The 25,316-nt window shown below is 57.9% G+C and overlaps 3 protein-coding genes across 11 annotated transcripts; 2 read left to right on the top strand and 1 right to left on the bottom strand.

Annotated features, from left to right (window-relative positions):
• Nucleotides 1–125: 125 nt before the first annotated feature.
• PLCD4 (phospholipase C delta 4) lies at nt 126–10,323 on the top strand. 6 transcript variants are annotated; one of them, XM_074548676.1, is made up of 17 exons: nt 499–635; nt 2,880–3,084; nt 3,224–3,273; nt 3,623–3,781; nt 4,246–4,476; nt 4,699–4,826; nt 5,326–5,557; nt 5,956–6,157; nt 6,423–6,567; nt 6,954–7,106; nt 7,468–7,608; nt 7,965–8,121; nt 8,527–8,643; nt 8,900–9,078; nt 9,214–9,349; nt 9,429–9,578; nt 9,706–10,323. In XM_074548676.1, the coding sequence occupies exons 3-17, from the start codon at nt 3,249–3,251 to the stop codon at nt 9,810–9,812; spliced, it is 2,262 nt and encodes a 753-aa protein (XP_074404777.1). In that variant the 5' UTR covers nt 499–635; nt 2,880–3,084; nt 3,224–3,248; the 3' UTR covers nt 9,813–10,323. The 6 variants fall into 6 exon arrangements, with proteins under 6 accessions (XP_074404774.1, XP_074404773.1, XP_074404772.1 ...); XM_074548674.1 differs by having other exon boundaries at nt 3,221–3,273; XM_074548672.1 differs by lacking the exon at nt 2,880–3,084 and having other exon boundaries at nt 131–635.
• Nucleotides 9,445–20,452, bottom strand: ZNF142 (zinc finger protein 142). 3 transcript variants are annotated; one of them, XM_005485204.4, is made up of 9 exons: nt 20,319–20,452; nt 19,607–19,934; nt 18,439–19,062; nt 17,944–18,207; nt 16,673–17,485; nt 16,266–16,443; nt 12,420–15,633; nt 11,426–11,531; nt 9,445–11,076 (listed from the first exon to the last, which is right to left on the bottom strand). In XM_005485204.4, the coding sequence occupies exons 2-9, from the start codon at nt 19,887–19,889 to the stop codon at nt 10,577–10,579; spliced, it is 5,982 nt and encodes a 1,993-aa protein (XP_005485261.2). In that variant the 5' UTR covers nt 19,890–19,934; nt 20,319–20,452; the 3' UTR covers nt 9,445–10,576. The 3 variants fall into 3 exon arrangements, with proteins under 3 accessions (XP_005485261.2, XP_074404765.1, XP_005485262.2); XM_074548664.1 differs by having other exon boundaries at nt 18,031–18,207; XM_005485205.4 differs by having other exon boundaries at nt 17,944–18,204.
• On the top strand, nt 20,432–25,158 carry BCS1L (BCS1 homolog, ubiquinol-cytochrome c reductase complex chaperone). Of its 2 annotated transcripts, none has more exons than XM_005485206.4 (8): nt 20,432–20,563; nt 21,349–21,724; nt 21,981–22,120; nt 22,236–22,430; nt 22,635–22,698; nt 23,055–23,224; nt 23,667–23,784; nt 24,482–25,158. In XM_005485206.4, the coding sequence occupies exons 2-8, from the start codon at nt 21,405–21,407 to the stop codon at nt 24,732–24,734; spliced, it is 1,260 nt and encodes a 419-aa protein (XP_005485263.1). In that variant the 5' UTR covers nt 20,432–20,563; nt 21,349–21,404; the 3' UTR covers nt 24,735–25,158. The 2 variants fall into 2 exon arrangements, with proteins under 2 accessions (XP_005485263.1, XP_005485264.1); XM_005485207.3 differs by having other exon boundaries at nt 20,552–20,658.
• The last annotated feature ends 158 nt before the right edge of the window (nt 25,159–25,316 follow it).

Genomic DNA, 25,316 nt, shown 5'->3' with positions numbered 1-25,316 from the left:
ATGGGAGGAAGAGCATGATGTACCGCCTTGGGGGTATGAGCGTGGAAGAGCGGCCTTTTCCCAGTGCGAGCTGGCTTTGTCCCTGTGGCGCTGCATCTCTGGGACAGGTAGTGTGCAGGGGATGCTGCCCTGTTTTGCTTCGCAGGAAGGCAGCGAGCTTGCCAGGGAGAGAAGCGTCTTTGCGAGCGCTGCCGCACTCTCCGACGTCCAGGTCTGTGAGAGCATCGCCCACCCCAAAGTTCGGTCCCTGGCCCTCGCCCTTTGCCCCCAGCTTGGATCCCCATGTGTGAAAGCGGGTCTGGGGACAGACAGGCTCGACCCGAAACGAGGGGCTCCGCAGGGTGCTCCCAACCCTGCCGGCCCCTCCGCCGCCGCCTTTACCTGCCCCCCCGGCTCCGCCTCGGGAGTGGCGTGACCTTAATCCGAAACGACCTTGAGAGGCAGCGGCAGCGGGGCGTGCGGGGCCGGGGGCGCCCCGCGGGGGCGGGGGACCGGGGCCGGGGCCGGGGGAGGGCTCGCTGCCCTGGCGCTGCCGAGGGGCGGGCAGCCCCGGCTCCGTGCGGCTGCGGCGGCGGAGCGCCGGCGGAGCGGAGCGGTAACGGAAAGCGGCAACGGAGAGCGGCAACGGAAAGCGGGTACGGAGCGGGCGTCCTGCGGAGGGGAGGGGGCGACGGCGGGTGCGGGACTGCGACCTCCAGGTTCTGGGAGCCCCTCTCTCGGGCTGCGGTGCCCCGGAGCGGCTGCACGGTCGGGGCGGCGCGGGACAGAAGTGCCGGCGATTTTGTCTCCTTTGCCATAAGGTGTGATTTGTCCCCTGAGCTCCAAATTCCTTGGGATTTGCCGCCCCATCCCGCAGCCCCTTGTCTGTTCCCCTTCTGCCCCCGTCAGCTGGCTGCTGAGCAAAGCTCTCGGACAAGGGCAGTTTATAAGCGCACCGGGACAGCGAGGTGCGGGGGTGCCGGAAGGGGAGTGAGGGGTCATCCTTCCCTGTTCTGGCACGCTCACCCGTACGGTGGCATTTTATTCTGCCCGGCTGCTCTGCACTGGGGCGGTTGGGGACCGCTCACGCTCACTGTCCCTCCAGCTCTGCTGGGGCCTGTCACCACCAGGAGAGACGCTGCGATGGCTCAGAGCGTGCTGGGGTAGCTGGGGCTGTTCTGGCAGCAGGCAGCTGCCCTGCGGGAAACTCTCGGGTTGGGTTTCTCCATACCCTGGCTCTCCTCCCGCTTGGCTCAACAATGTAATTCAGACTGGGGCAAGGGGGCCTGCATGGAGCCAGGCTGTGAGGGGCTCACTGCATCCCTCACACAATAGGAGAGAGCAGAGCAGATGTGTCCTTGCATTTACATGCTCTTCCTTGTGCTTCCTTGGGTTGGAAGGGGGCATCCCATCTTTGCTGCCCTTATGGGGAAGGCACTGCTCCGTGGTTGGGACTGGCAATGCTTGGGCTGTGCTGGGAGCCTGGAAGGGCTGGCACTGGAGGAGAAATTTAGCTCCAAACTCTCAGTGTAGTTAATGGGCCCAAGGGCTACAAGCTGCCCCTTTGCATGCTGCCACCTTGTACACATGCATGGCAGGGTGCCAAGAGGACAGAACTGTCTGTGGCACTGAGCCCATCTTTGTCCCAGTCCAGCATGTCTCCGTGCGTCTCCAGTTCTGGTGCCACCCCAGCTTCCCTAAGACATGCCCATCTCCCTCATCTGCTGTGGCACAGGGGCTGCAGAGCTGGTGAGCACCTGGAGCTGGGGCCCTGTGAAGTGGCTGTTCCAGGCTGGGTGCTGCTGGAAAGCAGGAGAGTGCTGGCAGATGGGGGACTGGGGTTGTTGCCCCTGGTTCCCTGAGGGCCATGGGGTGCAGGGGCTGAGAGCACACTGTGGAGGGTGGATGTGGGGCACTCCTGGAGCTCTAGCCAGCATCAGAGCACTGATTCTGAAGGGCACAAGAGGAACACAGGGCTGCCCCCCATTTTTGGGTGCAGGCACTCCAAGTCCTGGGCCACTGGGTCAGTGCTCTGTGGGTTGGATGTGGGGGGATACAGGCACTGCAGCAAGTCCTTGCAGTCTGAGCCTTGCAAGAAGGACTAGTGTTCGGAAAGCACAGCCCCAGTACTGGGCACTACTGGAAGGCATTTGGGATGGCACCCCAGCTACTCCATGTCTCCAGCAACATGTGAGGTCTCCAAGGGTGGACAGACAATCCCTGTGTGCCCTGGGGACAGTCAAATAGCCATGACTAGGGTGTCTCACAAGAGCAGAGCCACAGCCTGGGCAGTGCTGTTCTGCCTTGCTGAGCCACACGGAGCAGGGGGTGGCTGTTGTCTGGCCTGAGAGCCCACAGGGGTCTGGCAGCTGGGCTTGGCGGCTGCCTGCATGCTGACAGCACCGGCTATTCCCAGCCCTGTGTGACCTGTGCCTGTGCTGAGTCAGGGACCCAGGGCACAGCTGCCACCCCTGCACCCTGGCACAGAGCCCTTTGCTCCCAGGGACCCCAGGTCTCCTACTGCACCCAAACCCCAGCCCACCAGCTGCGGCATCCGCTCCTCCAGGGCCCAGCTCCAGCACCTGGGTGACAGGCACATCCAGTGATTTGTCAGCATAATTAAAGTCTCAACAGCCTAATCAAAGTCTCATTGTCCAGTAGTATTTATAGACACACTCACTGCCATGTGCTCCTGTACAGCTGCCGGTGCAGTCACTGCCTGGGGTGCTGGTATTCCCTGGGCAGAATAAGCTGTAGGAGCTGAGGGTCATTGCTCTGTGTTCTCTTCCTTGCTATCACAGCTGTGCTTTTCCTTTACTTTCAAATTTACTGATTGGGGTTGTTTCGTAGGTGGTGGGGGTGTCCTTGGGCACTGCCAGAGCAGATTTTCCTGGTTTCAGCTTCTTACCTGGGAGCAGCAGCCTGGGAGCAGCAGGGCTCCAGTACCCGCTGGGCTGTGGGGCGTCAGTGCTGGCAAGTTTTTCTGTTTTCCACCAACACCTTTTGAGCTCCGGCTTCCCGGTAACACAGATTAATATTTCATGAGTGTGGCGGTGTGAACTCGACACTTAAGGAATGCAATGACCCAGCAGGAGACAGACACAGGTGCGCTCAGACGCGGGCAGGGGCGCACACACCTCGCACACACGTGGGTATGGCTGGAGCCCACTCGGCGGGACCTCAGCACAGCACGAGGGTCTGACCTTACTTCCCCCATCCACCTTCTCTCTTCCCTCCCCAGCAGCTGCCGGCGTGGAGAAGGCAGAGCCATGTCATCGCTGCTGTGCAATGCCCGTGAGTGCCCCAGCGGAGGATGGGTGCAGGGCAGGGCATTGGGCCATCTGGATTTACGCCGAGGCAAATCTGGCTTCTGGGTAGAGCTCACCGTGCTGCACTCAGAAGCATCCCTACCCCACTGTGGCCATTGGGATTTGGGCTTGGAAGCATCAAGGGTGGATGGGAAGGGTTGACAGGGAATTACCCTGTGCACCTCCTGTGGTGAAGGGAGTTTGTTTCTGGTTCATTCCTCCTCCCTCATGGGTTGAGGGACTATGTGTGACCCCAGAGGTGAGAGGAAGCAAAGTACCAGGTTGCAGTGCCTGGATACCCCCACCCTCAGTGATGCAGCCCATGCTGCCCCCAGGAATCCAGCTCACAGACACGCTGGAGCAGATGCAGCAGGGGACCCTGATGCGCAAAGTCAAGTCCAAGAGCTGGAAGAAGCAGCGTTACTTCAAGCTGCAGGAAGACTGCATGACTATCTGGTACCAGTCCAAGAGGACAGGCAAAACTGAGTCTGCCTGTGAGTACCAGCTGTTGTTTGTTATCAGTAGGTTTCAGAGTAAACAGGGGATGTGAAGGTTTGGAGATTCTTGGGCCATGCTTGCTAAAGGTGCTGGGGGATTGAAGAAAGGCTCTGCATGCTTGTGTGATCTCACCCACACCTCTCCATGAAACATCCTGTCCCCAGCAGGACCTATGGGGCGGAGTAGAAATCACAGCTGATACAAATAGAACCTCTGGAATGCCTGCGCAGGAGTAAGCAGACGGAGGGGCAGATGGATAACTGGCTGACTTGATAGTTCAGCGGTTAATGGATAGATAACTAGCTCAGGGGGTGGATGGATGGATGGATGGATGGATGGATGGATGGATGGATGGATGGAGTGAGTGGAAGAAGGAATGACTGGAAAATGTCTGTGGGTGGTGCCCCTTGCCCTGTGGTCCTTGTCTCCTGCAGACAGGCCTGCCCTCCCTCTGCCCCAGTCTCCATCAGCGATGTGGAGACGGTGCGGGAAGGGCACCAGTCGGAGGTGCTGCAGAGCGTGGCTGAGGAGTTCCCCCCCGAGCGCTGCTTCACCATCGTCTTCTATGGCCGTCGCGGCAACCTGGACCTCGTGGCTGGCTCGGCAGAGGAGGCACAGTGCTGGATACAGGGCCTGCATCAGCTCATCGAGGTAGCCACCACCATGGACCAAAGGGAGAAGATAGACCAATATCCTTCCTGAGAGCACTACTCTGCCCCCACACCCATTGCTGATCATCCCCCAGGCCCTGTGTCTTCTCCCTTACCCCAGCATGTGTGTAGCTGTTGTGGGTCTCACCATCTGCACCAGTGCAGGGCACAGGAAAAGGAGAAGATGCCCTCTGATACTACCCAGCCCGTTTTCTCATAGCCAAGGTCCTTTCCCTTAACATTTGCCCTGGTTTCCCGCACATGGATTCGTGACTGGTTCCAGAAAGCTGACAAGAATAAGGATGGGCGCATGAACTTCAAGGAGGTGCAGCGTCTCCTGAAGATGATGAATGTGGACATGAACGAGGATCATGCCCTGAGGCTCTTCCAGGTAAACACTGCACCTGAGAGCCTGGGGGGATTGGAGAGGGACTGGAGGGGCTGGAACAAGCTGTACAACACCTCCTTGCAAAGGGATCTGGTCACTTTCCATCCATCCATCCATCCATCCATCCATCCATCCATCCATCCATCCATTCGTTCAGCCAACTACCTGTTTACCCAAACAAATACCCATTTGCTCATTTATTTGTTAAACTAACACTCTCTTCCTTCCTCCCATTCATTTGTCCATCCAGCTGCTTATCTGTCTACCGAGCTAACCAGCCCTCTGCTTTCTTATCCCTCCCTCCCATCCGTCCATCAGTCCACCCTACTAGCCTCCATCTGCCCATTCATCCATTCCCCATTGATCAATGCCTGCCACTGGCACTGGTGTGGGATCTTTGTGCCCTCTCTTTGGGGTGGGAGAATCCTCCCACAGCCACTTTGGTGGCCAGGACACCCTGCTGTGTCCCATCTGGATGCTGAGGGAGCTCCCTTGCAAACAGGATGCTGACAAGTCAGAGTCAGGGACGCTGGAAGGGGAGGAATTTGTGCTCTTCTACAAGGCTCTCACGCAGCGTGAGGAGGTGCAGAGCCTCTTCCAGGAGTACTCTGAGGATGGAAAGAAGCTGACACTGCTGGAGCTGACAGATTTCCTGCGGGAGGAGCAGCTGGAGGATGAGGGCACAGAGGAGCTGGCCATGGAGCTCATTGACAAGTATGAGCCATCGGAGACAGGTGAGAGCTGGCTCAGACATCAGCTGTGCTCTGCTTTGGGGGCAAGGAGGGGTCACAGACTCACAGACCCATGGCAGAAGCATTCCCAGCCCCATCCTGGTGTGAATGGAAGACTCACCAAGGTGTGATTTGGGTGCAGTTCCCCTTTATTTGGTCTGTTCCTTGACCATTTTGGTGTAGAAGGTTGACCACCCATGGTGTGCAAGCCCCAGCTTTGGGATCCACTGCCCACCTTTCCAAAGTTACTGCTCTGCTGTGCCTTTCTGTGCCCCAGACTCTGGCAGCAGCTGTGGCCATCAGTTTAGGGATTCTGGGAGCCTCCAGCAGCCCTGTTTGCCCCTATTCTGTCTCTTCCATATCCCTGGTGTTGCTGAACCTCTCTCCTCCCGTGCCTGCAGCCCGGGCCCGCCATGTGCTGAGTGCTGATGGGTTCCTCATGTACCTCTGCTCCCTGGAGGGCTCCATCTTCAACCCCCAGCACCGGGGGCTGTGGCAGGACATGAGCCAGCCACTCTGCCACTACTTCATCTCCTCCTCCCACAACACCTACCTGATAGAGGATCAGCTCCGGGGCCACAGCAGCATCGAGGGCTACATCAGGTAAAGGGACTGCTCCTTTCCAACTCCCTTCCAACACCCTCCCACCCCAGTGTCATGTCCTGAGCACCTCCATAGGGTAAACCCCAGAAGCTCCTTTGCTCCTCTGCAGTCCAGCACTCCTCTGGCCGTGACCTGCATGCAGCAGCATCCCCACCCTTGTGGGTGTCCCCGGTCCCTCAGGGGTGACACCCACGGGCAGAGGGGAGGGCAGGGAGCGGGTGCCCTGGATCAGTGCAGGGTTCCAGAGGTGACAACCCACCCACAGGGCTCTGAAACGAGGCTGCCGGTGCCTGGAGGTGGATTGCTGGGACGGGCCAAACGGGGAGCCCATGGTGTACCACGGCCACACCTTCACCTCCAAGATCCCCTTCCGGGAGGTGGTGAGCACCCTGGGGAAGTATGCCTTCAAGGTAAGGCACCTGCCCCAGCTGCTGGGGGTCCTGGGTGGGTGAGGGTACATGGCAGTGGTGGGGCAGTGGTGCTGAGGCTCACACACCTGCTGATGCAGTAGGACTGCTCACACTGCGGGGAGGAGGGTGGTGGCTGTGACCCTTTCTGGGGGATAGAACTGGGGGGTCTGACCTACAGCCTGCACTGTGCAGTGCCAGGGGTTGGGGGCTCCTGTTGGGGGTGCAGGGGTGAGGTGGGATGTGGGGGATACTGAGGGATTGGAAGGGTACGAAGGTCTCAGAGGAGACACAAACACAAGGGGCACTGATCATGCCTGGATGAAGCCCTTGTGAGAGCTCACCAGCCCCACCAAGGCTGATTTCCAGGTGTGCATGTTGCTCCTCAGACCTCGGACTACCCAGTGATCCTGTCCCTAGAGAACCACTGCAGCATGGAGCAGCAGGAGGTCCTGGTCCAGCAGCTCAAGGACATCCTGGGGGAACAGCTCCTCACCACTACCATCGATGGGCATGTCCCCTCCCAGCTCCCATCCCCAGAGGTATGGACAGAGCACAGCTGTGCAGGGCACCTCTGTTCTGCCCGAGAGTGCAGCCAGGAGGTGGATCTGCTGCTCAGAGAATAGGCCAACCTGTTCCAGCATTGTCCTGCTCCACTGGAGCATTCGAGGACACTGGGGGAGGGTACTGTGTCCTCATGGTCACAGAAGTGCCAAGGCTGTCCCCAGGGTTGTCTCCCCAAGTCCTGCAGAATGAGACAGTGGGGCAAAACTCTCCTACCCCATTCCCTTCTGAGTGCTGAAGGGACTGGTCATGCTGGTGTCCAGCAGTGCAGGATCCAGGCCACAAGGCCCATGGAGGCACTGGGTAGCTCAAAGTGCTTCTCTATCCCCAACCCCACAGGAGCTGAAGCACAAGATCTTGCTGAAGGGCAAGAAGATTGGGAGGCTGGAGGACACCCTGGACGGGCCAGGGGATGAGGCTCCCGATGCGTCTGACGATGACAATGGGGCAGAGGCAGAGGAGGAGAGGCGGAGGGCAAAGGTAAGTGGCCCAGGCTGGGGACCACTGGGACAGCTGAGTCCCTGGACACAGCTATGAGCTGTGGTGACATCTTACTGCATGGAGGAGACAGAGACTGCAGGGACATCAACAGGCAGGGAGGACAGCCTTTTCTGCCCCTGGCCATGCCAGCCCTCTCTTTGTTGTGGTGGCAATATATTGGAGGTCCCCTGCTTGCTCTATTTCTGGCAAGAAGACTGCTCATAGTGGGGATGCTGCCACCCATCAGCACACTCCTGGCTTCTCTTACCTGCCCTGGCTCTACGGCCCCTGCCCTGGGTGAGTGCTGGTGGATGGTGCGCCCATCAGGAGGGACCCAACCTGGCTCTGCCTTGCAGAAGGACAAGGAGACCTTGGCACAAGCATTGTCTGACTGTGTCATCTACTGCAAGAGTGTGCCCTTCCGGGGCTTCCAGGAGGCCCGCAGCCATTCCCGGCCCTCGGAGATCTCCTCCCTCTCTGAAGCCAAGGCCAGGAAGCTCATCCGGGATGAAGGTGAGATTGGGGGGCTGCAGTGGCACCAGGTGACTGGGACAGAGTAGAGGGAGCTGATGGCTTCCTCATGGGGTAGTGCAAAAGCCTCCTGAAACTGGGGTTCCCTCCCTGTCTGGGAGAAACAGGGTCCAGTGGGGCTGTACTGTGGGGTTTGGCTCTGGTAGGTGATGAGGTTATTGGCTTAGAAAACAAGGCAGGACACCTGGATTCCTGAGCAGGGAGAGGGATGAGAATTGGTGGGTGGGTGGATAGACAGATAGATAGATAGACAGATAGATAGATAGATAGATAGATAGATAGATAGATAGATAGATAGATAGATAGATGGATGGACGGACAGTACATGTGGGTGACTGTACAGGCCAGAGAACAACCCCACAAGTGGGCCTCCTGCTCTATCCCTAGGAAATGAGTTTGTTCGCCACAATGCCTGGCAGCTGACACGCATCTACCCCAGTGGGATGAGGGCTGACTCCTCCAACTACAGCCCCCAGGAGATGTGGAATGTGGGGTGCCAGATCGGTACGGCCGGGGTGGAGCAGGGCTGTGGGCTGGGGAGATGCCCTGGGTCCTGTGCTAGTGCCAGCTACAACCCCATCTGGAGCCAGGTCGGGTTGCCAACTCTTGCACTGCTCTGGGGGTGTTAAAGCATTATCACCTTATTCCCCTATGCAACTCCACATCTCTCTGGCTGTGGGGACAGGCTGGTTTTCAGCTCAAAGCAGAGTGTGGTATCTCCAAGCTGTTCTGAACCCTTTTCCCTGCCACCTCCCTCCAGTGGCCTTGAACTTCCAGACAGCTGGCATGGAGATGGACCTGTGTGACGGGCTCTTCAGCCAGAATGGCTCCTGTGGCTATGTGCTCAAACCACCCTTCATGAGGGACAAGGAGACTCTCTTCAACCCCAGTGACCCCAGCAGCCGGGAAGGCTCCGGCCCCATCACCCTGACAATCCAGGTACAGAGGTGTGGAGGGACCCTGGGGAAGCTGTGACAGTGTCCTGGAGCTCAGTTGGTCCCAGACAGATGGGGACACTGTTGGGCAGTGTGCTGGAGCCCAGGAGCCTCACGAAAGACAGCTTTGGCCCTGCAGGTAATCAGTGGGCAGCAGCTGCCCAAAGTGGCCAACAGCAAGGAGGGAGCCATCATTGACCCACTGGTGCGTGTGGAGATCTACGGGGTCCCCGCGGACCAGGCACACCAGGAGACCAAGTACATTGAGAACAATGGTGAGACCCCCAGCAGCACCACGGCCCCTGCTGTGCCCCTGCTGTCCTTCCCTCTCTCAGCACCTCTCTCTCTTCCCAGGCTTTAACCCCCGCTGGGATGAGACACTGCAGTTTCAGCTCCACGTGCCCGAGCTGGCCCTCATTCGCTTTGTGGTGGAGGATTATGACAAGACTTCCAGGAATGATTTTGTGGGTCAGTTCACCCTAGCATTTGCCAACATCAAACCTGGTGAGTGGCTCCTTCTCAGTGGTTTCGGGCGCCCAGAACAGCCCTGCAAGCATGTCTGGGGCTCAGTGGGGTACTAGAGAGGAGGGTGGGATTCCAGTTAGCCAGATCCTTGCTGTCCTTCCTGCAGGATATCGGCACATCCATCTCCTCTCAAAGGATGGCACCAGCATCCCACCCTCTTCGCTCTTTGTCCACATCCGCATCACTGAGCCACCTGGCCCTGAGCAGGACTGAGCTCATGGGATAAGCAGCACCCAGATGGAAGCCACAGAGCCAGCTCCAAGCAGCTGGGGCCACAGAGCCAACCAACTTGCCCTCTTGTTGACCTGTCTCTGCCATCCCTGTGTCATTGTTGCTGCTGTGATTCCCTTTGCAGTAGCCTCCGAGGGCTGAGAAAAAGCACTGACCTCCCCTTTCCAGGTTCAGGATGCATGACTGTGGGGTATATGCCAGTGCAGCTCCCTGCACCCTCCACAGGCACCCTGCCCTGGCCCACGGTCAGAGCTTGACTGTGGGGAGGAGGAGAGATGGTGTGTGGCCCAGCTCTGCTGCAGGGGCTGGTCCCCTCCCAGTCAGGGGAGCAAGGCTGGAGCTGAGCAAACCCCAGGGCTGGGCACAGCTGGGAATGGAGTTGGTCCTCACTGCCCCCTAACCCTGCAGAGCCCGTTGGCCCCTACAGCCCCAAATTAACCCTTATCCCATCCTTTCTCTGTAAGCAACTTAATAAATTGTTCAGTGACAAACAGGTTCAGGTCTGGGTGCAGTGATGCTGGGGAGAGATGGGGAGCTGAGCTTGGGTTTGTGCTGCTTCCCTGTGGGCACATGGCCCACTGTTCACACAGGGGTTCCAAGCAGCACAAAGAAACAGAAACTGAGCAATTCCTTTTATACAGTTGTGTATTTTACAACCCATATACATATATGCCTGTATATACACACACATACATCCCTGCAGCAGGCCTGTGCCACCAGCACCTTAGAGCAGCTGGGATTCAGCCTCACTGTGCTGTGCCATCGTTCTCTGCAGGGCACTCTCCTCCTTGCTCCATCCTGGGGGCCCCCTTGGCCTGGCTCTCCCTCTGCACGCTGTGGAGGTGGACGGTGTGTGTGCTGGGGTCCTTTCCCACCCCCTGGCTAGGGTCAACAGCCCTGTGCTCAGGGTGATGTCGCTGGATGTGTTTGATGACCTGGAACTTCTGCTTGGCCTTGTAGGGGCAGTAGCGGCAGAAGAAGGGGTGCTCGTTGGTGTGGGTCAGGTAGTGGTGGCGCAGGCCAGCTGCCCAGCGGAAAGCGCGCCCGCAGGCGTTGCACACGTAGGGCTTCTCCTCGCTGTGCTTCTTCAGGTGGGTCTTGAGGAGAAAGCGAGTCTTGAAGGCCTTGCCACACTGCTCGCAGATGAAGGAACGGGCCTCCTGGTGCCGTGTCTCCTTGTGCACCCGCAGGGCGTCCGCGCGGTTGGTGCAGTACTCGCACTCATCGCACCGGTATGGCTTCAGGCCTGGGGCAACAGGGAAGGAAGGGGATGGCAGTGGGATGGGGGCACTGTGCTCTCCAGTGCATGGGTCTCACCATCCCTGTGACAGAGCATCAGTCCCCAGGGACTCCCCCCTACATTCCATTTTAGCAGGCACACCAAGATCCCCATTTCCAAGGCACCAAATAGTGCCACCCACACTTCCCCCCCACCTGAGAGCACTGCCCCCACCCACCCATTAACACAGGATAATGTGCTGCCCCCTAAATGTCCTCCTCTGTCTCTAGCTGGGCCACTGGCAGCAAAGAAGCATGGAGCAGCCCCAACACCCTCCCCAGTGCTCAACAGCTTGTCCTCAGTGGGCTGCACTCACCCGTGTGCTTTGTCATGTGGTACTTGAGCTGGTTCACCCACTTGCATTTGTAGCCGCAGTCAGGGCAGAGGTATTTCCTCTCCTCCTTGTGGATCCGCATGTGATACTGGGCAGGAGGATAGGGTCAGGATGAGACCATGGCCCCAGCCCTGGGGATGTGCAGGGCTTTGGGGTGGCAGTGAGAGGCTCAAAGACAGTTCTGACATCTCCAGCTGCATGGGGCAAGGAGGACTGTGTGCTTGCTTGGCAGGCTATGGGCAAGGGGGATCCACACCAGAGTCAGGATGAGATTCCTGTACTGCTGAGCTGCTCTGTCCCAGCCCATGGATGGCACAGGCTTTGTTCCCCAGTTTGATATGTGAGGCAGAGTCAAATTAAAAACCCAGCCCAACAGAGCTGAGCACATTGCACAGCCTGTCCCAGGTGGCCCCAGGAGACTCCAGCTCAGCCTGGCCATTAAAAAAGTCAATACTTCTTTTAGCAAAACCAGACTACTTCTCCCTCCATTACCCTACGCCTCCATCACCCACGCATTTCCTGTTCTAGAAAAGGCCCTTTACCATGCATCAGGATGCTAATCACCTACAGCAATGAGGGCAAGGGCACACTCTGCTTCCAAGAAAGCTGGAGGTTTCCCTGCACCGTGTCTAACTGGCACCACAGAGTATGCTGAAGCCAGCCAGCAGCCAAACTTGGCTTTCAATGGTGCAAGGCTGCACCCAGAGATGTCAGCAAGAAAAGAAGTGAACTTAGACTGCTGCCACCTTCTTGCTTTGTTAAAAGTCTCCCTTGCTCTTACACTCCAACAGCAGAGAAGAAATGTATTGTACTGACAATGACTTTTATCTGCTTGACTCCTATTTCTGTTCAGCATGAGCCACTGAACACTGAGGACGAAACCTCCCCTTAGGAACTTCTTCCCCAAATCCCTGTGGCTGGATGTCCCGCAAGCAATGCAAATGGAGTAGGATTCATTCCCAAGCAGAGCTCTTACCTTGAGACGTGAGGGGTCAGCACAGGCATATTTACAGAGGTGGCACTTGTAGGGCTTCTCACCAGTGTGGATGCGGATGTGCCACGTGATCTTTTGCCTGTTCTTGGTGGTGTACTCACAGTCTGAGCACTTGTACACGCGGGTGCCCCCATGGCCCTTCATGTGCTGGTCAAACACAAGCTGGTGCCGGCAGGCAAAGTCACAGAAGGGGCAGTGCAGGGGTTTGTCCTGGGGGGCAGCTGGCTCGTGGCTCTCCATGTAATGCCGCACCAGCTGCTGCCGCTCCTTGGCTGCAAAGCTGCACAGCTCACAGCGGTGGCTGAAATGCTGCGTCTTGTGCTCCTCCAGTGCCTCCCGGGTGGCGAAGGTCTCCTTGCAGGTGCTGCACTCCAGGTGGGGGTGCTGCTTCTGCACGTGGCACTTGAGCGTGGCCTCACTGTGACACACGAAGTCACAGCGTGGGCAGCTGTAGGAAACCTTCTCCTCGTGCCGGCGCAGGACGTGCTGCTTGAGGGCCGTCTCAGAACTGAAGCGAGCCTCACAGCGGGAGCAGCCGAAGTTGAGCTCGCCGTGGTGGCAGCTGTTGACGTGGCGGGTGATGTCATTCTGCAGGTAGCTGCTGTAGTCGCAGAGTGGGCAGAAATGGGTGGGCGTCTTCTCGTGCACGCGCAGGCGGTGGATGCGCAGCTTGGAGTTGGTGCCGAAGGTCTGGCTGCAGATGCCACAGGCGATGCGCCCCACGCCGGTGTGCAGGGACTGGTGGGCCTCCAGGCGGTAGCGGCGCGTGGTGCTGAACTCGCAGTAGCGGCACTTGTGTGGCTTCACGCCCTCGTGCTTGATGCGGACGTGCTGCCGCAGGCACCGGGCCTGCTTGCAGGTGAACTCGCACTGGCGGCACTGCAGCTGCGGTCGCTTGCTGTAATGCTTGCGGTGCAGCCTGCGGTGCAGCCGCAGGGCTTTGGCCACCTTGGAGGTGAAGGGGCAGGAGGAGCAGCGAAACTCACCCAGGCTCACGCAGCCCCTCTTCTTGTGTGTCTTCATGGCCCTTTCCTGGTGGCAGGTGAAGGAGCAGGTGGGGCAGGAGAAACGCCTCCTCTTGGGCAGGGTGGCTTTTGGTGGGGCTGCATCCAGTGGAAGCTCACTGGTCTGGTCTTTCTCAACACTGAGTGCATCCCCCTCAGGGAGTTCAGTCCTTTGGGGTTTGTCCTCGGGATGCATGATGTGCTTTGCAGCACAATGGCTCTTGAGGGCCCGCCGGGAGCGGAAGGTTTCAGGGCACTGGGAGCACCAGAACTGCTCCAGGTTTCGGCAGCCATCCTCCACATGGGAGGTGATGGTGGTGACACGGGAGCACACAAAGGAGCAGGCATTGCAGTGCAGCTTCCCTCCCTCCAGTCTGTATTTCTCTGAGGGTTTCCCAGACTGGGAGGCACCAGTGGCTCCACCTGGCTCAGTCTCATCCCCTTGCTGGGGAGGCTCTTCTGCCACCTCTCTGCTGTCACCCAGCAGGGATTTCTCAGAGGCATGACAGCCTGATGTCTGTGCCCCAGCCAAAGGAATGCCGGCTGCTTGTGTTTTATCAGATAGCAGTTCAGCTTCCCAAGGGCTCTCAGCATGCCCAGAGTCTTCTGAGCCTCCCTTCTCACTCCCTGCTGCTTCTGTACCATTATCACCAGGCTGGTCAGCAGGTTGGCACAGTCCAGGTGCCTCTTGACTGGTTGGTTTGAGGACCTTGTTATTCTTCAGGAGAACTGGGCACTTCTTTAGGAGGTGGGTGTTGAGTCCCCTCTGCTGCTTAAAGCTGGCGCCACACTCACGGCACACGAGGGGGGCCCGGCGGCTCTGGCAGCTGGCTTTGGAGTGCAGGGACATGGATTTCTCCTTCCGTGTGATGTACGAGCACTTCTCACACTTAAAGACCTGGCTCTCCGACTGCACCACCAGCATCTGCACCCTGCCCTCCAGCACCAGTGTCTCTGCCTGCTCTTTGTCCTGCTTCCGCAGAGCCTTCAGCACTGACTCGGAGCCGCCCCTGGCATTGTCACTGGAGGTGGGTGCATCCTCTGGGACAGGCAGGTGGCCCTGTTCAGGTGGCTTCAGCATGCTAAGCCAGGCCTCTGGCAGCTTGGCTTGGCTGGTCTCTCTCTCCTCAGTGTCTGCCATGACCTTGTGGTCTGAGCATGACCCCTCAAGGTGGCCCATGTCCTCCTTTAGGGTGTCTTTTCCCTGGTTGTCTCCTGCCGCTGCACTGACCTTCACCACCTTGTCTTCCTGTACATCTACCTCTTCCTCAAAGTCTGGGATCTCTTCCAGTGTATTGCCACTGTCCTCCAAGCCAAGGCCACCCTGGGAGCCCAGCATCTCATAGGCTGCAGGAGGCTCCTTGCAGGACAGCATTTCCATGCTCTCTGGCTGGGTCACACAGGCTTCTCCAGTCAAGTTCTCCAGGAGAGGGTCAGACGAGACATTCAGTGCCTCCAAGTGCAAGGTGCAGCTCTCTGCCACATCTTCAGAAACAGCGATCTCAGTAGAGCCTGTGGCAGCATTTCCCTGCATGCAGTCATCTTCCAGGGCATTGCCAGCAATAGGACAGCTCCGCTCCCCCTCGCCTCTCTCTGCCTCACTGCTGCTCTCTGGTGGAGCGGCATCCTGCTCAAGGAGGGGCACCATGAACACTTGCTGGTAGCCCTCTTCTGCCTGGGACTCCACCTGGGATGGCTTCTCCTTCATCCACTGCTCCTTGCCAGTGAGGGGGGAACTGGCATCCATGTGCAGGGCTGCACCAACCTCACAGCCAAAGAGTGCCTCAGATGAGCTGATCTCCAGCTCCTTGCTGGCATAATTTTCCAGCCAGTCCTTGTCACCAGGAACGTAGCCATGAATCTTGCGCTTATGGAAGAAGAGGCTGGTGTTACTGAAGGTGCAGTACGAACAGAGGGCACAGCGAAACTCCTTCTGCTTGGTGTGCTTGCAGTTCTCATGGTTCAGCAGTGCCTGCTTGTACTTGGTCTGGTAGGTGCAGTACTGGCACTGGAAGACAGGAACCTGGTAGTTCTGCGAGTGCTTGGCCTGCATGTGCTTCTGCAGCTCGTACTTGCGCTTGCAGGCGAAGCCGCACACCTCGCAGATCAGGCTTTTGCCCTGGTGCCGCAGCTTGTGGCTGCTCAGCTGGTCAGCACGGTGACAGCGGTACGAGCACTGGTTACACTGGTACCTGCAGGGACAAGCACAATCCGTCAGGCAGCACGAGGAATTGGGGCAGGCTGAGCTTCATCAGGCATGCTGAGCTCTCCTTCCCATCCCAGACAAACAGGGAAGGAGCACTGTTTGGTTTGCTGGATCTGACCTTTGCCATCCAGACAGATCTGACCACAGGCAATTCCTTCCTGCTGCAGTCCCTGGCACAGCTGGTGCTTTACACCGCCAGCCTGGGACTGGAGATAGGTTCCCTGAGTATTCTATACAGTGACCATATCAGAAATGCACACTCTCACATGTGCATGCCAACAGCACTTCCAGCATCCCTGGAGGCAGACTAGACCAAAAGGAGGTGATAATTTGGCAGTCCTGAACAGGCCTTGACCCACAAACACCAGCAGAGCAATGAACCCAAGCTCAGAGTTCCATCTCTGAGGTAATACACCTCCTTGGCAGCACAGAGACACCAAAAACAGCTTTGCCTCCACACCACCATGCTGTAAGTTCAAAAACCAAATTTCTTATGTACCAGAAAGGGCAGGGCAGGCATGAGAAAGTCTGGCACACAGTGTAGCCAGAAGCAGACCCCTGGAGCAGGATTTGGGGAGCTCTGACCATGCTGCCAGGCCAGTGGAGCAGGGGTCTTACCGGAGATCTCCCGTGTGCTTGCGCATGTGGACGTTCAGGTAGTGCTTCCACTTGGTGATGTATCCACACTCAGTGCACATGAAGTTCTTGTCGTTGGAGTGGGTCAGCATGTGCTTGGACAGGTAGCTCACATCCCGGCACGTGAAGTCGCAGAGCTCACACTTGTGAGGTTTCTCTCCTACATGCAACACACAAATGCCTTCAGCATCACAGCCAGATAAAGCAACATGGCAGGGAAACCGCTCAGCAGGGAGCATGCAACAACTTCAGGCAAGTGATCCTGAGCTGGCAAAGCTGGTGGTTTCACCCAGGAACCCTGACCCAGCCCTCCCTGCCCACCCAGAGGCAGGACAAGACACCTTCCCCATCCCAGCTCAGCTTTTGGGACCCCTACAGGGGACACCCACCAGTGTGCAACAGCATGTGCCGGATGAGCACCCGCTTGTGCGCTGTGGCGAAGGCACACTCAGTGCACTTGTGGATCTTCTCATTGGCGTGCATCTTGCCCACATGGTCGTGAAACTCCACAGGGTTGAAAGTGGCATAGGGGCAGAAACTGCACTGCAGCTGCTCACTGCCCGGGTGGCCCTGCTTCTTGTGCTTGCGGAAAACGTGCTTGTTGGAGCAGATGAAGTCACACTGCTGGCAGTGGAAGGCGTAGTGGGTTTTCCGGTGAGCCTCCATGGCCTCAGCCGTGCCGAAGAGCAGCGAGCAGGCGTGGTACTTGCACTCCACCGCCTTGATGCCATGAGCATCCTTGAGGTGACGGACAAACTCCTTACGGTCCTCTGCACAGTAGCTGCAGTCCCCGTGGAAGCAGCTCAGCCTCTTGGGTTCAGCTTTGTGAGTCTTCAAGTGCTCCTTGAGGGCCTGGCTGAGCCGAAACTTCTCCTCACAGACGGGGCAGGAGTAAACATCGGAGTAGAAGTTGGAGATGTCCTCGTGCATGCTGGCCATGTGGCGGTTGAGAGCATTCTTCTCCACTGAGCTGTAGTGGCAGAGTGGGCAGCGATGAGCCTTCTCGCCTGTCTCCCGCATCATGTGGATTTTCAGCTTGCTTTTGCTGGTGAAGTACTTGTGGCAGTTGGGGCACTGCAGGCTGGGGTCAGGGAAGTGCAGGTGGAGGTGCTCTACCAGGTGGGTCCGCTTTTTGAAGCACCGCTTGCATTCGGGGCACATGTGGGTTTTGTAGAGGTACTCGGAGCCTTCTGCAACATCCCCTGGGGGAACAAAGGAGGGGGAGCAGTTAATAGGGAAAAGATGGAGAGCACAGGCAGATGTTCTGTCCCTGATCCAGTTGTGCCAGGATGAGGGTTTATACACATGTGCAGTCATGCAGCCACCACCTACTCAGAAGGACTGTCCCCACCCCAGGCTGCCAGCACACTTCAGGTGAGCTCTTTCCAACTCACAGTGGCAAAGCAAAGCCTACATCAGGCCTGCTCATGTGCCCCTGGTTCCCAAAGCCAGGCAGACCTTTGCCTAAACCTGGCAGCACGCATGAACAAGAAAAGAAGAGACATATTTGCTTGGGCACAGGTTGGGGGAACAAGTGCACTAGTACATGCAGGAGATGTGAGGTCACCCATCAACCTAGGCCACATTTCCCTGCCCGCCCTGAGGATGTGGTGCTTGTTCACAAAGCCTGAGCAGCTCCTGGCAAGGCCCTGCATCCTACCTTTGAAGTGCTGTGCCTGTGGCACTTCAACTTTTTTGGGAGCTGCCTTCCCATCCTCTTTGGCCTCGGCTTCACAGAGGCTCTCACCATCCTCCTCTGGTGATTCATCCCCACTGCTGTCCGAGTCCTCTTCTCCAGCTGATGCTTTCTGTTCCTTCAAGGAGCTGTCCCCAGTACCTACAGGCTTTGCTGGCCTTGCTTCTGCTGTGCTGGCTTTCCAGCCAGGGTGGCAATCACCTGGCTCCTCCTGTCCATCTGATGCTGCTTCAGTGGGGAAAGATGAAGATCATCATGTTCCATGCAAGAGGAAGCCACCCTCACACACCCACACACATGCAGAAAAACCACCTGGCTAAGACGGAGGGCACAAACTGTGCTGCAGGGAGGCACAAATGCAAGGTTCCCAGCCCTCCACTCCTCCAGCTGTAACTGGGATGCACAGACAAAGCCAGCCTCTGCAGCACCCACAGGCCCCAGCCCCCCACCCAGCCATACCTGATGGCAGGATGCAGCACTTGTCAAGGTTGTGAGGGCCGCCTGTTGTGGGCATCTCAGAAGGGGACTCTGTGGCGTGACCCTTCCTGTGCTGCCAGAAGAGCTTGGCATTGGCTGTGATGAAGTCGCAGTGGGAGCAGTGGAAGGGGAAGTGTGTCCGGTGGTGCTGCTCCATGGCCTGGCGGCTGTGGAAGAGCAGCGGGCAGGCGCGGCAGGCGCAGGACACGGGGGAGGCCCCATGCAGGTGGCGCAAATGAGCGCGCAGTTCCTTGCGGTCCTCTGTGGTGAAGTGGCAGCCCCGCTCGGGACAGGGCAGGGCTCCCGACGGGGCACGGTGCGTCTTGAAGTGCTCCTTGAGTTGGCCAGGCTGCAAAAACGCCTCCTGGCAGACGGGGCACAGCAGGCACTCGAGAGCAGAGCCCTCCTGTGTGCTGGCTCCGGGCAGCTCTGTGCCCCTCGGATCACTCTGGCTCTCACTGGCAGAAGCCAACAGCGCCCCTGGAAGTTCCAGGTGCTCTTGGGGGGGTAGCAGCAGGCACCGGTGCTGGGACAGCAGAGAGGCCTCTGAGAAGCTCTGGCCACACCTCTCACAGAAGTACAGCTCCACCACTTTGACCAGAACCTCTGCAGAGAACAAGGGATGAGCGTTAGAAGGAGTTTTTTCCAGGCCCAGAGCTTGGGACTGGCGGTTCAGTTCCAGCTCTGGATAAGGAGACAATATCCCTCTTGCCACAGATTACATTTTGGGAACCAGATCTCCCATAAGAGGGTAAATACCACCACCCAGGTGGCCACAATAACCAGTTCTGTCCCTTTGCACCTTTGAAGCAGGCAGAGATGAGAGGCTGGCTTGGCCCCATTCCTGTTAGGATGTCCAGTGCCCACACTGGGCCCATGTGGGAAGCATGCTGGGGGGTAGCAGTTCAGGTGGAGATATCTGCCTGGTCCCTACTGACAGCCTGGAGTAACCCCCTCATGCAGCATGCAGCTCCCACAGCCACTCTCCCCATCCACACACCAGCTAGTGCCAGGTCTGTGCTCAATGGTGGCACCAGACTCATGATGCAGGGTCAGAGATCTGAGGGCACCTGGGACAGGGACCCTGGCCAGACCTCTCTAGCTCTGCTGTCTGCAGTGGGGCCCATTCTGCATTCCCTGCACCCCATACCTGTGGCACTGGCCGTGTTGCTCAGTGTCACATTCCCAGCCACTGCCTCGATGAATATTTCCACATTGCTTCCTTCAGCGTGAGCCCCTTCCCCAGGCATCGATGCCTCTGCCAGCAGCAACTCCTGGCTGGCAGCCAGCGGGGGTGTCCCGGCCAGACCAGCGCTGGCCACACCAGGGCTTCCCACGGCTCCCACCTCTCCCGGTGTGGGCAGGAGCAGCTCCGAGCACAGGGTCTCCATCTCCCTGCTGGCAGCCTCTGATACAGTCACTGCTGCGCTCATTGCCGCCGGGCACTGCCTTGGCGCTGGGCTGGATGACCTCTCAACCTGAAACAGAAGAAAGCACTTCAAATGAGGGACATCCCAGGGCCCAAGAGGATTTTGGGGAGCAGCCAGTCTCGAGGCAGAGTATTTCAATGCTGGGTGCCCCAAGCAGGCTGCTGGCAAGCCCTCTTTCACAGGGTAGACAGAGTGCAAGGACACCTGTACGTTCTGCCCGAGCCCAACACACAGGGCTTGCTCCCTGGCTCCAGCTGGGCCGGCCCCCGAGCCCACCCTCAGCGCCATGCCAGCCTGCAGCCCGCAGGTGCCCCACGAGTCCCGCCGGGCCAGGCTCCCCCCAGCCCCTCGTCTGTCACCCCGGGCTGTCCCCGGCACCCCCAACCCCTCACCCCGGGCTGTTCCCGGCCCTTCCAGCCCCTCAGTCCTCACCGCGAGCTGTCCGCGGGTGCCCCCAGCCTCTGGCCCCTTATCCGGGGCTGTCACCGAAGTGCCCTCAGCCCGGGCTGTCCCCGCCGCCCCGGGTCCCCCTGCTCCGGCACATCTTGGTGGTGGTGCCGGCCGGCGGAGCGCCGCCCTTTGTGCCTGTCGCGCAGCCGCTCTGCCCGGCCCGGCCGGCCCCGCTGTATGGTGCGGCCGGAAGCGGCGCGGGCGGGAGCGGAAGCGGTGCGGTGCAGGTGAGCGATGGCGGCACCGGCTACAGCGGGGGCGAGAGCGGTGGGGAATCCTCCGCGGAGTGGCCGCGCCCGGGCCTCTGCTGCGGGGAAGGCCGGTGTGGATCCGGGTCCTTTGCAGGGGAGGGTGGGGCTCTTGCAGGGGGAGGCTGCGGGACCCTGCCCAAAGTGCCCGGCTAAGGAGGGTAAGGAGGAAGGTCACACCTTATTCTACTGGAGGTGGGATTCTGTACCTGAGAGAGCAGAGCGCGTCTGTGTGTCTGGCGGGGAAGGCTCCCCCTCGATCCCAGCACATGACAGGCCTGCGGAGGGTGGTGGAGAAGCTTCAGGCCCCCGCAGCATGTGGCTGTAACCTAGACATGGAGGTGTGCCCTCTACCACCGTCGTGTGCCCGTTCTCAGCAGCCGAGACCCGGCTCTTGGCTCAGCTGGGGATGTGCTTCAGCTTTTTCAAACGATAAACCTTAAATAATTGCAGTGCTCATGATTTCTGGCTGTTCAAATAATAAAACCCTGTAAAACTCTGGCCTTGTTGTCTTGACTGAAGAAGCTACAGATGCTCCTGTGCTTCTTCAAGAGCCTCCTGGCCCCCTCCTGCTTGGCTCCCCCACTGGCCTGCAGAGAGGGAGAAGGTTTCTAGAACCAGCAGGAACACTTAGTAATAAGCACAGATGTGGGAAATCCAAACATGCCAGGCATCCCTTCACCTTGAGACCTGGCCATGATAAAGGGCAGGGAACTGTGGGTGATCTGTTGCATTTCTTGCTACCATTCAGTCTTTCCTCACAGGTTGTTGCTGGAGTAAAAAAACAATGCTGTGGAAAGGAGCTGCCTGACCTCCCACAATGCCCCTTTCTGACTTTGTCTTAGCACTCAAGGACAACCCATATTTTGGGGCTGGGTTTGGCCTTGTCGGGGTGGGCACATTCCTGGCAGCAGCCCGTAAGGGGGCCCAGTTTGGGCTGGTGGCTTTCAGGCGCCACTATATGATCACCTTGGAGGTGCCCTGCAAGGATAAGAGCTACCAATGGCTGCTGAACTGGGTCTCCCACCACGCCAAGCACACGCAGCACCTCAGTGTTGAGACATCATACCTGCAGCATGAAAGCGGACGTGTCAGCACCAAGTTCGACTTTATCCCCAGCCTCGGGAATCATTTCATCTGGTAAGGGAGGGTAGGGGAAAGCAGTTTGGGGATTGAGCCTCACTTTTGCAAGTTGGGGGGCCTGTAGAGACAGTGGAGAGGGTCCTCCTTCCTCTCTGGGTCTGGGTTAGGGCAGGGGATCAAGAGTAACAAGAGCAGACTGTACTCAGCAGTGTGAAATGATTTCCTTACATGAGATGAGTGTTCTTGGTGCATGAGCCAAGTGAAGCGCAGCTGAGGGTGCTGGATCACTGCACACACTTGTCTCCCTGCCCAGGTACCGCAGGAAGTGGATTCGCATCGAGCGCAGCCGGGAGACGCAGATGCTAGACCTGAACACGGGGACCCCCTGGGAGTCCGTCACCTTCACTGCACTGGGCACCGACCGGGAGATCTTCTTCAACATCCTTCAGGAAGGTCTGTAGGGGAACTGTGTGCGGTCCTGCTGGGAACAGCCTGCTCCCTGGAGATGCCCAGGGCTGCATGGGAGATGCTGTTCCCTGGCAGCTGTCCCCTGTGCCTCTCTCTGCAGCCCGGGAGCTGGCGCTGCAGCAGCAGGAGGGGAAGACCATCATGTACACGGCCATGGGAGCAGAGTGGCGCCAGTTCGGTTTCCCCCGCCGCCGCCGGCCCCTCAGCTCCGTGGTGCTGGAGGAAGGTGTGTCAGAGAAGCTGGTTCAGGACGTGAAGGAGTTCATCAACAACTCCAAGTGGTACCATGAAAGAGGCAAGGCTCTGGTGTGGTGTGCTCTGTATGGGGTGGGGCAGGATGTTCATGGTCCTCTCTGGAATTGGCTGTGGAGAGATTTTTCCCTGCTGCTTATATTTCCCAGGTGTATCCTCTTTGTGTGCTCAGCACAGCACCACAGCTTGGAGGGAGGGAGCACAGAGCAATCCAGGTGGTTACCCTAAAAGAATACTGTTTTCTTAGGGATCCCCTATCGAAGAGGCTACCTGCTTTATGGTCCTCCTGGATGTGGGAAAAGCAGCTTCATGTGAGTATTGTCAGCGCCCTGCTCTGAGCCACAGCAGTCTTGGATGAGAGGGTGTGGATGAGTTTGGGTTTGGAATACTGGAGTGGGCTGTGCCTTATGCGTGGTGCCGATTGTAAGCATTTGCATTGCTGGCACTGTGACAGGTGAGGGTGACAAGCCCTTTGTGCCCTTGCTTTCCACAGTGCTGCTTGGTATGGGTGGGCTGAACAGGGTCTTCTGCCCGCTCCTTAGATCTGATCCTTGCTGGGAAGAGACTCCTCTGCCCTCTCCCTTATTGCTAAGGGGAGAAATGTGATTTTTCCTTGACTGTGGGCTTCCCCACTGTGACTTGTCCTTGTGGTTTGTGTCCTTTCCAGCACAGCCCTGGCTGGGGAACTGGAGTACAGTATCTGCCTGCTGAGCCTCAGTGACCACAGCCTCTCTGATGACCGGCTCAATCACCTCCTGAGTGTAGCACCACAGCAGAGCATCATCCTGCTGGAGGATGTGGACGCTGCCTTCGTCAGCCGGGATCTTGCTGCTGAGAGTGAGCACTGCCCCTGTTCCTGGGCCAGCAGCAGGAGGGAGGTTCTGTGGCTGTACTGAAAAATGTTTGGACTCTAGGCTGCTCAACTGCTCCAGCAGAAACCAGGAGTGGGGGAGTCTCTCAGGGCCCAAACTGGAACTTGTCCAGTTTTGGCTAGACTGTAAAAGGGAATTTGGATCCTTTATCCTCCGGCAAAGGTCCTTCTCTTCCCCAGCTCCTTGCAGGATGAGGGAGAAGGTGGCTTTCCTTCTCTTTTTCTTTGTGTTCCCGTGGGTGTTTGTGGGCAGGGGAGGTGAATGTGCTGCCAGCCAGCCAGAGGGTCAGCCTCCAAGCAAGGAGTGAGTGGGGAGCTTGGCATAAGCCTCAGGTGATAGGAAGGTGGCCTTGAGGCTGTGCAGGGTTAGTGGCCAACAGCTACAATGTCAGACACCTCTGTTCCCAGACCCAGCTGTGTACCAAGGCATGGGGCGCCTGACCTTCAGTGGTCTCCTCAATGCGCTGGATGGTGTGGCCTCCACAGAAGCCAGGATTGTCTTCATGACCACCAACTACGTGGACAGGTCAGAGCTGCCCCCGGGAGGGAGTGGGGTGGGTAGCACAGGAAAACCTTGCTCCCTTTTCCTGGGCTTTATTTATTGAATCCTCCAGCATGAAGAGTGGGGGTTCAGATTTCCCACATCCTCCCTTGGGATGCAAATCCTTTGCTGATCAGGCTCCCTTTTGCTGGAGCCTCAGATGCCTACTTGGTGTTTAGAACATGGTTGTATCCTTCAGGAGTGGTACCACTTTCCTGCCTGTGGGGAGCTGCAAGTTTTGGGGTTGTGTCCACGCTGTGAGTGAAACACTGGCCTAATGTGCAGCCCACTGGGTTGGTGGGATACAGCCTGGGCTCATGGTGCCTGGACAGCTGCTGTGCTGTGGCAGACTTGATTCACTACAGACCAAGCTGGTCCAGGGGTTTGTTCAGAGGTCGCTCATGGAACAGAGATGGGGAGAACTGTTTCCCAGCTCAAAAGCTGCTTTCTTTTCATCCTTTGCAGTCAGTCCTTCCCCAGCTCTCTCCTTTCTTTTTGGGTTGATTTCTCCCCTCAATTTCCCCAGGGATGAACCTGTTTGCCCCCTTCACCATCTCACAGTGCATGGCACTTTGCAGAAAGGACAGGGGCTGTGCTGTTGTCAATAGGGGCTTCCACCAGGGCCCACCCTAAACAGATGCTTTGATCAGGTTTTCCAGCACCACCCTTTGTCTCTTGGCAGGCTGGACCCAGCCCTGGTGCGTCCTGGCCGCGTGGATGTGAAGCAGTACGTGGGCCATTGCTCCCGCTGGCAGCTCACCCGCATGTTCCAGCGCTTCTACCCCGAGCAGCCCGCGGCTGCAGCCCAGCGCTTCGCAGAGCAGGCGCTGGCAGTCTCCAAACAGATCAGCGCTGCCCAGGTGCAAGGCCACTTCATGCTTTACAAGACAGACCCTGAAGGAGCCATTTCAAACATAAGCTCCAGCCTGCTGTGATCAGGGGCAGCTTTCCCTTGTGACACTGAGATGACTGGACAAAGATTTGACGATCATGCCATGAAGCCGCCCACCTGCACAGGCCAGGTCTCTGTTCACCTCTACCTCTCCTATGCCTTGGTTTGGGAGAGTCAGAGCTGCCAGCCTCACTGCAAGGGAGGGAATCTGGCTCTTGCTGCTCCCCAGACTTGGGTGCTACTGCAGCAGCCCTGCTCACCAGTGTGTGCCTCATGTTGGGATTGCTATAAGCTACCAAGGCTCCTGGTGTGAATCCCCTTCCTTGTGGGTCAGCCTGGAGGTGCCCCAGAAGGGCATTTCCTTTGGGCAGAACATCGGGGTTCTTCTACACTGCTAAAAGTGTCTGGTTTTTTTAAAGGACAGTGGTCTCACTGGTCTGTGAATATCCTCTGTGAAGTGCACAACACATCTCTTGTCTCTCTGGTTCATTTTCTTGTTAGTTGTCCCTTTATCCAGTTGCTAGTCCTGACCAGGGCCTGGAAAGGCCAGTATTGCAAATCCAGAGTGTTTCTGAAAAAAAGCAGCTCTTAAGAGACAACTCATTCTCCCTCAGACTCCAGGCTG

The sequence above is a fragment of the Zonotrichia albicollis genome, chromosome 10, assembly GCF_047830755.1.
Source record: "Zonotrichia albicollis isolate bZonAlb1 chromosome 10, bZonAlb1.hap1, whole genome shotgun sequence".
Classification (NCBI taxonomy): domain Eukaryota; kingdom Metazoa; phylum Chordata; class Aves; order Passeriformes; family Passerellidae; genus Zonotrichia; species Zonotrichia albicollis.
The sequence above is the reverse complement of the archived record's forward strand: the minus strand, read 5'-3'. Positions and strand labels throughout refer to the sequence as shown.

Excerpts from the sequence above, each read along its gene's own strand:
- PLCD4 (XM_074548671.1), top strand. The coding sequence starts at position 283 with ATGTGTGAAAGCGGGTCTGGGGACAGACAGGCTCGACCCGAAACGAGG. Across the intron at positions 6,158-6,422 it reads AGCATCGAGGGCTACATCAG|GGCTCTGAAACGAGGCTGCC; the intron begins GTAAAGGGACTG and ends ACCCACCCACAG. Across the intron at positions 7,107-7,467 it reads CCCAGCTCCCATCCCCAGAG|GAGCTGAAGCACAAGATCTT; the intron begins GTATGGACAGAG and ends CCAACCCCACAG.
- ZNF142 (XM_005485204.4), bottom strand. The coding sequence starts at position 19,889 with ATGAGCGCAGCAGTGACTGTATCAGAGGCTGCCAGCAGGGAGATGGAG. Across the intron at positions 15,634-16,265 it reads AAGCACACGGGAGATCTCCG|GTACCAGTGTAACCAGTGCT; the intron begins GTAAGACCCCTG and ends TTGTCCCTGCAG. Across the intron at positions 11,532-12,419 it reads CTGACCCCTCACGTCTCAAG|TATCACATGCGGATCCACAA; the intron begins GTAAGAGCTCTG and ends CCTCCTGCCCAG.
- BCS1L (XM_005485206.4), top strand. The coding sequence starts at position 21,405 with ATGCCCCTTTCTGACTTTGTCTTAGCACTCAAGGACAACCCATATTTT. Across the intron at positions 21,725-21,980 it reads CTCGGGAATCATTTCATCTG|GTACCGCAGGAAGTGGATTC; the intron begins GTAAGGGAGGGT and ends CTCCCTGCCCAG. Across the intron at positions 22,431-22,634 it reads CAAGTGGTACCATGAAAGAG|GGATCCCCTATCGAAGAGGC; the intron begins GCAAGGCTCTGG and ends CTGTTTTCTTAG.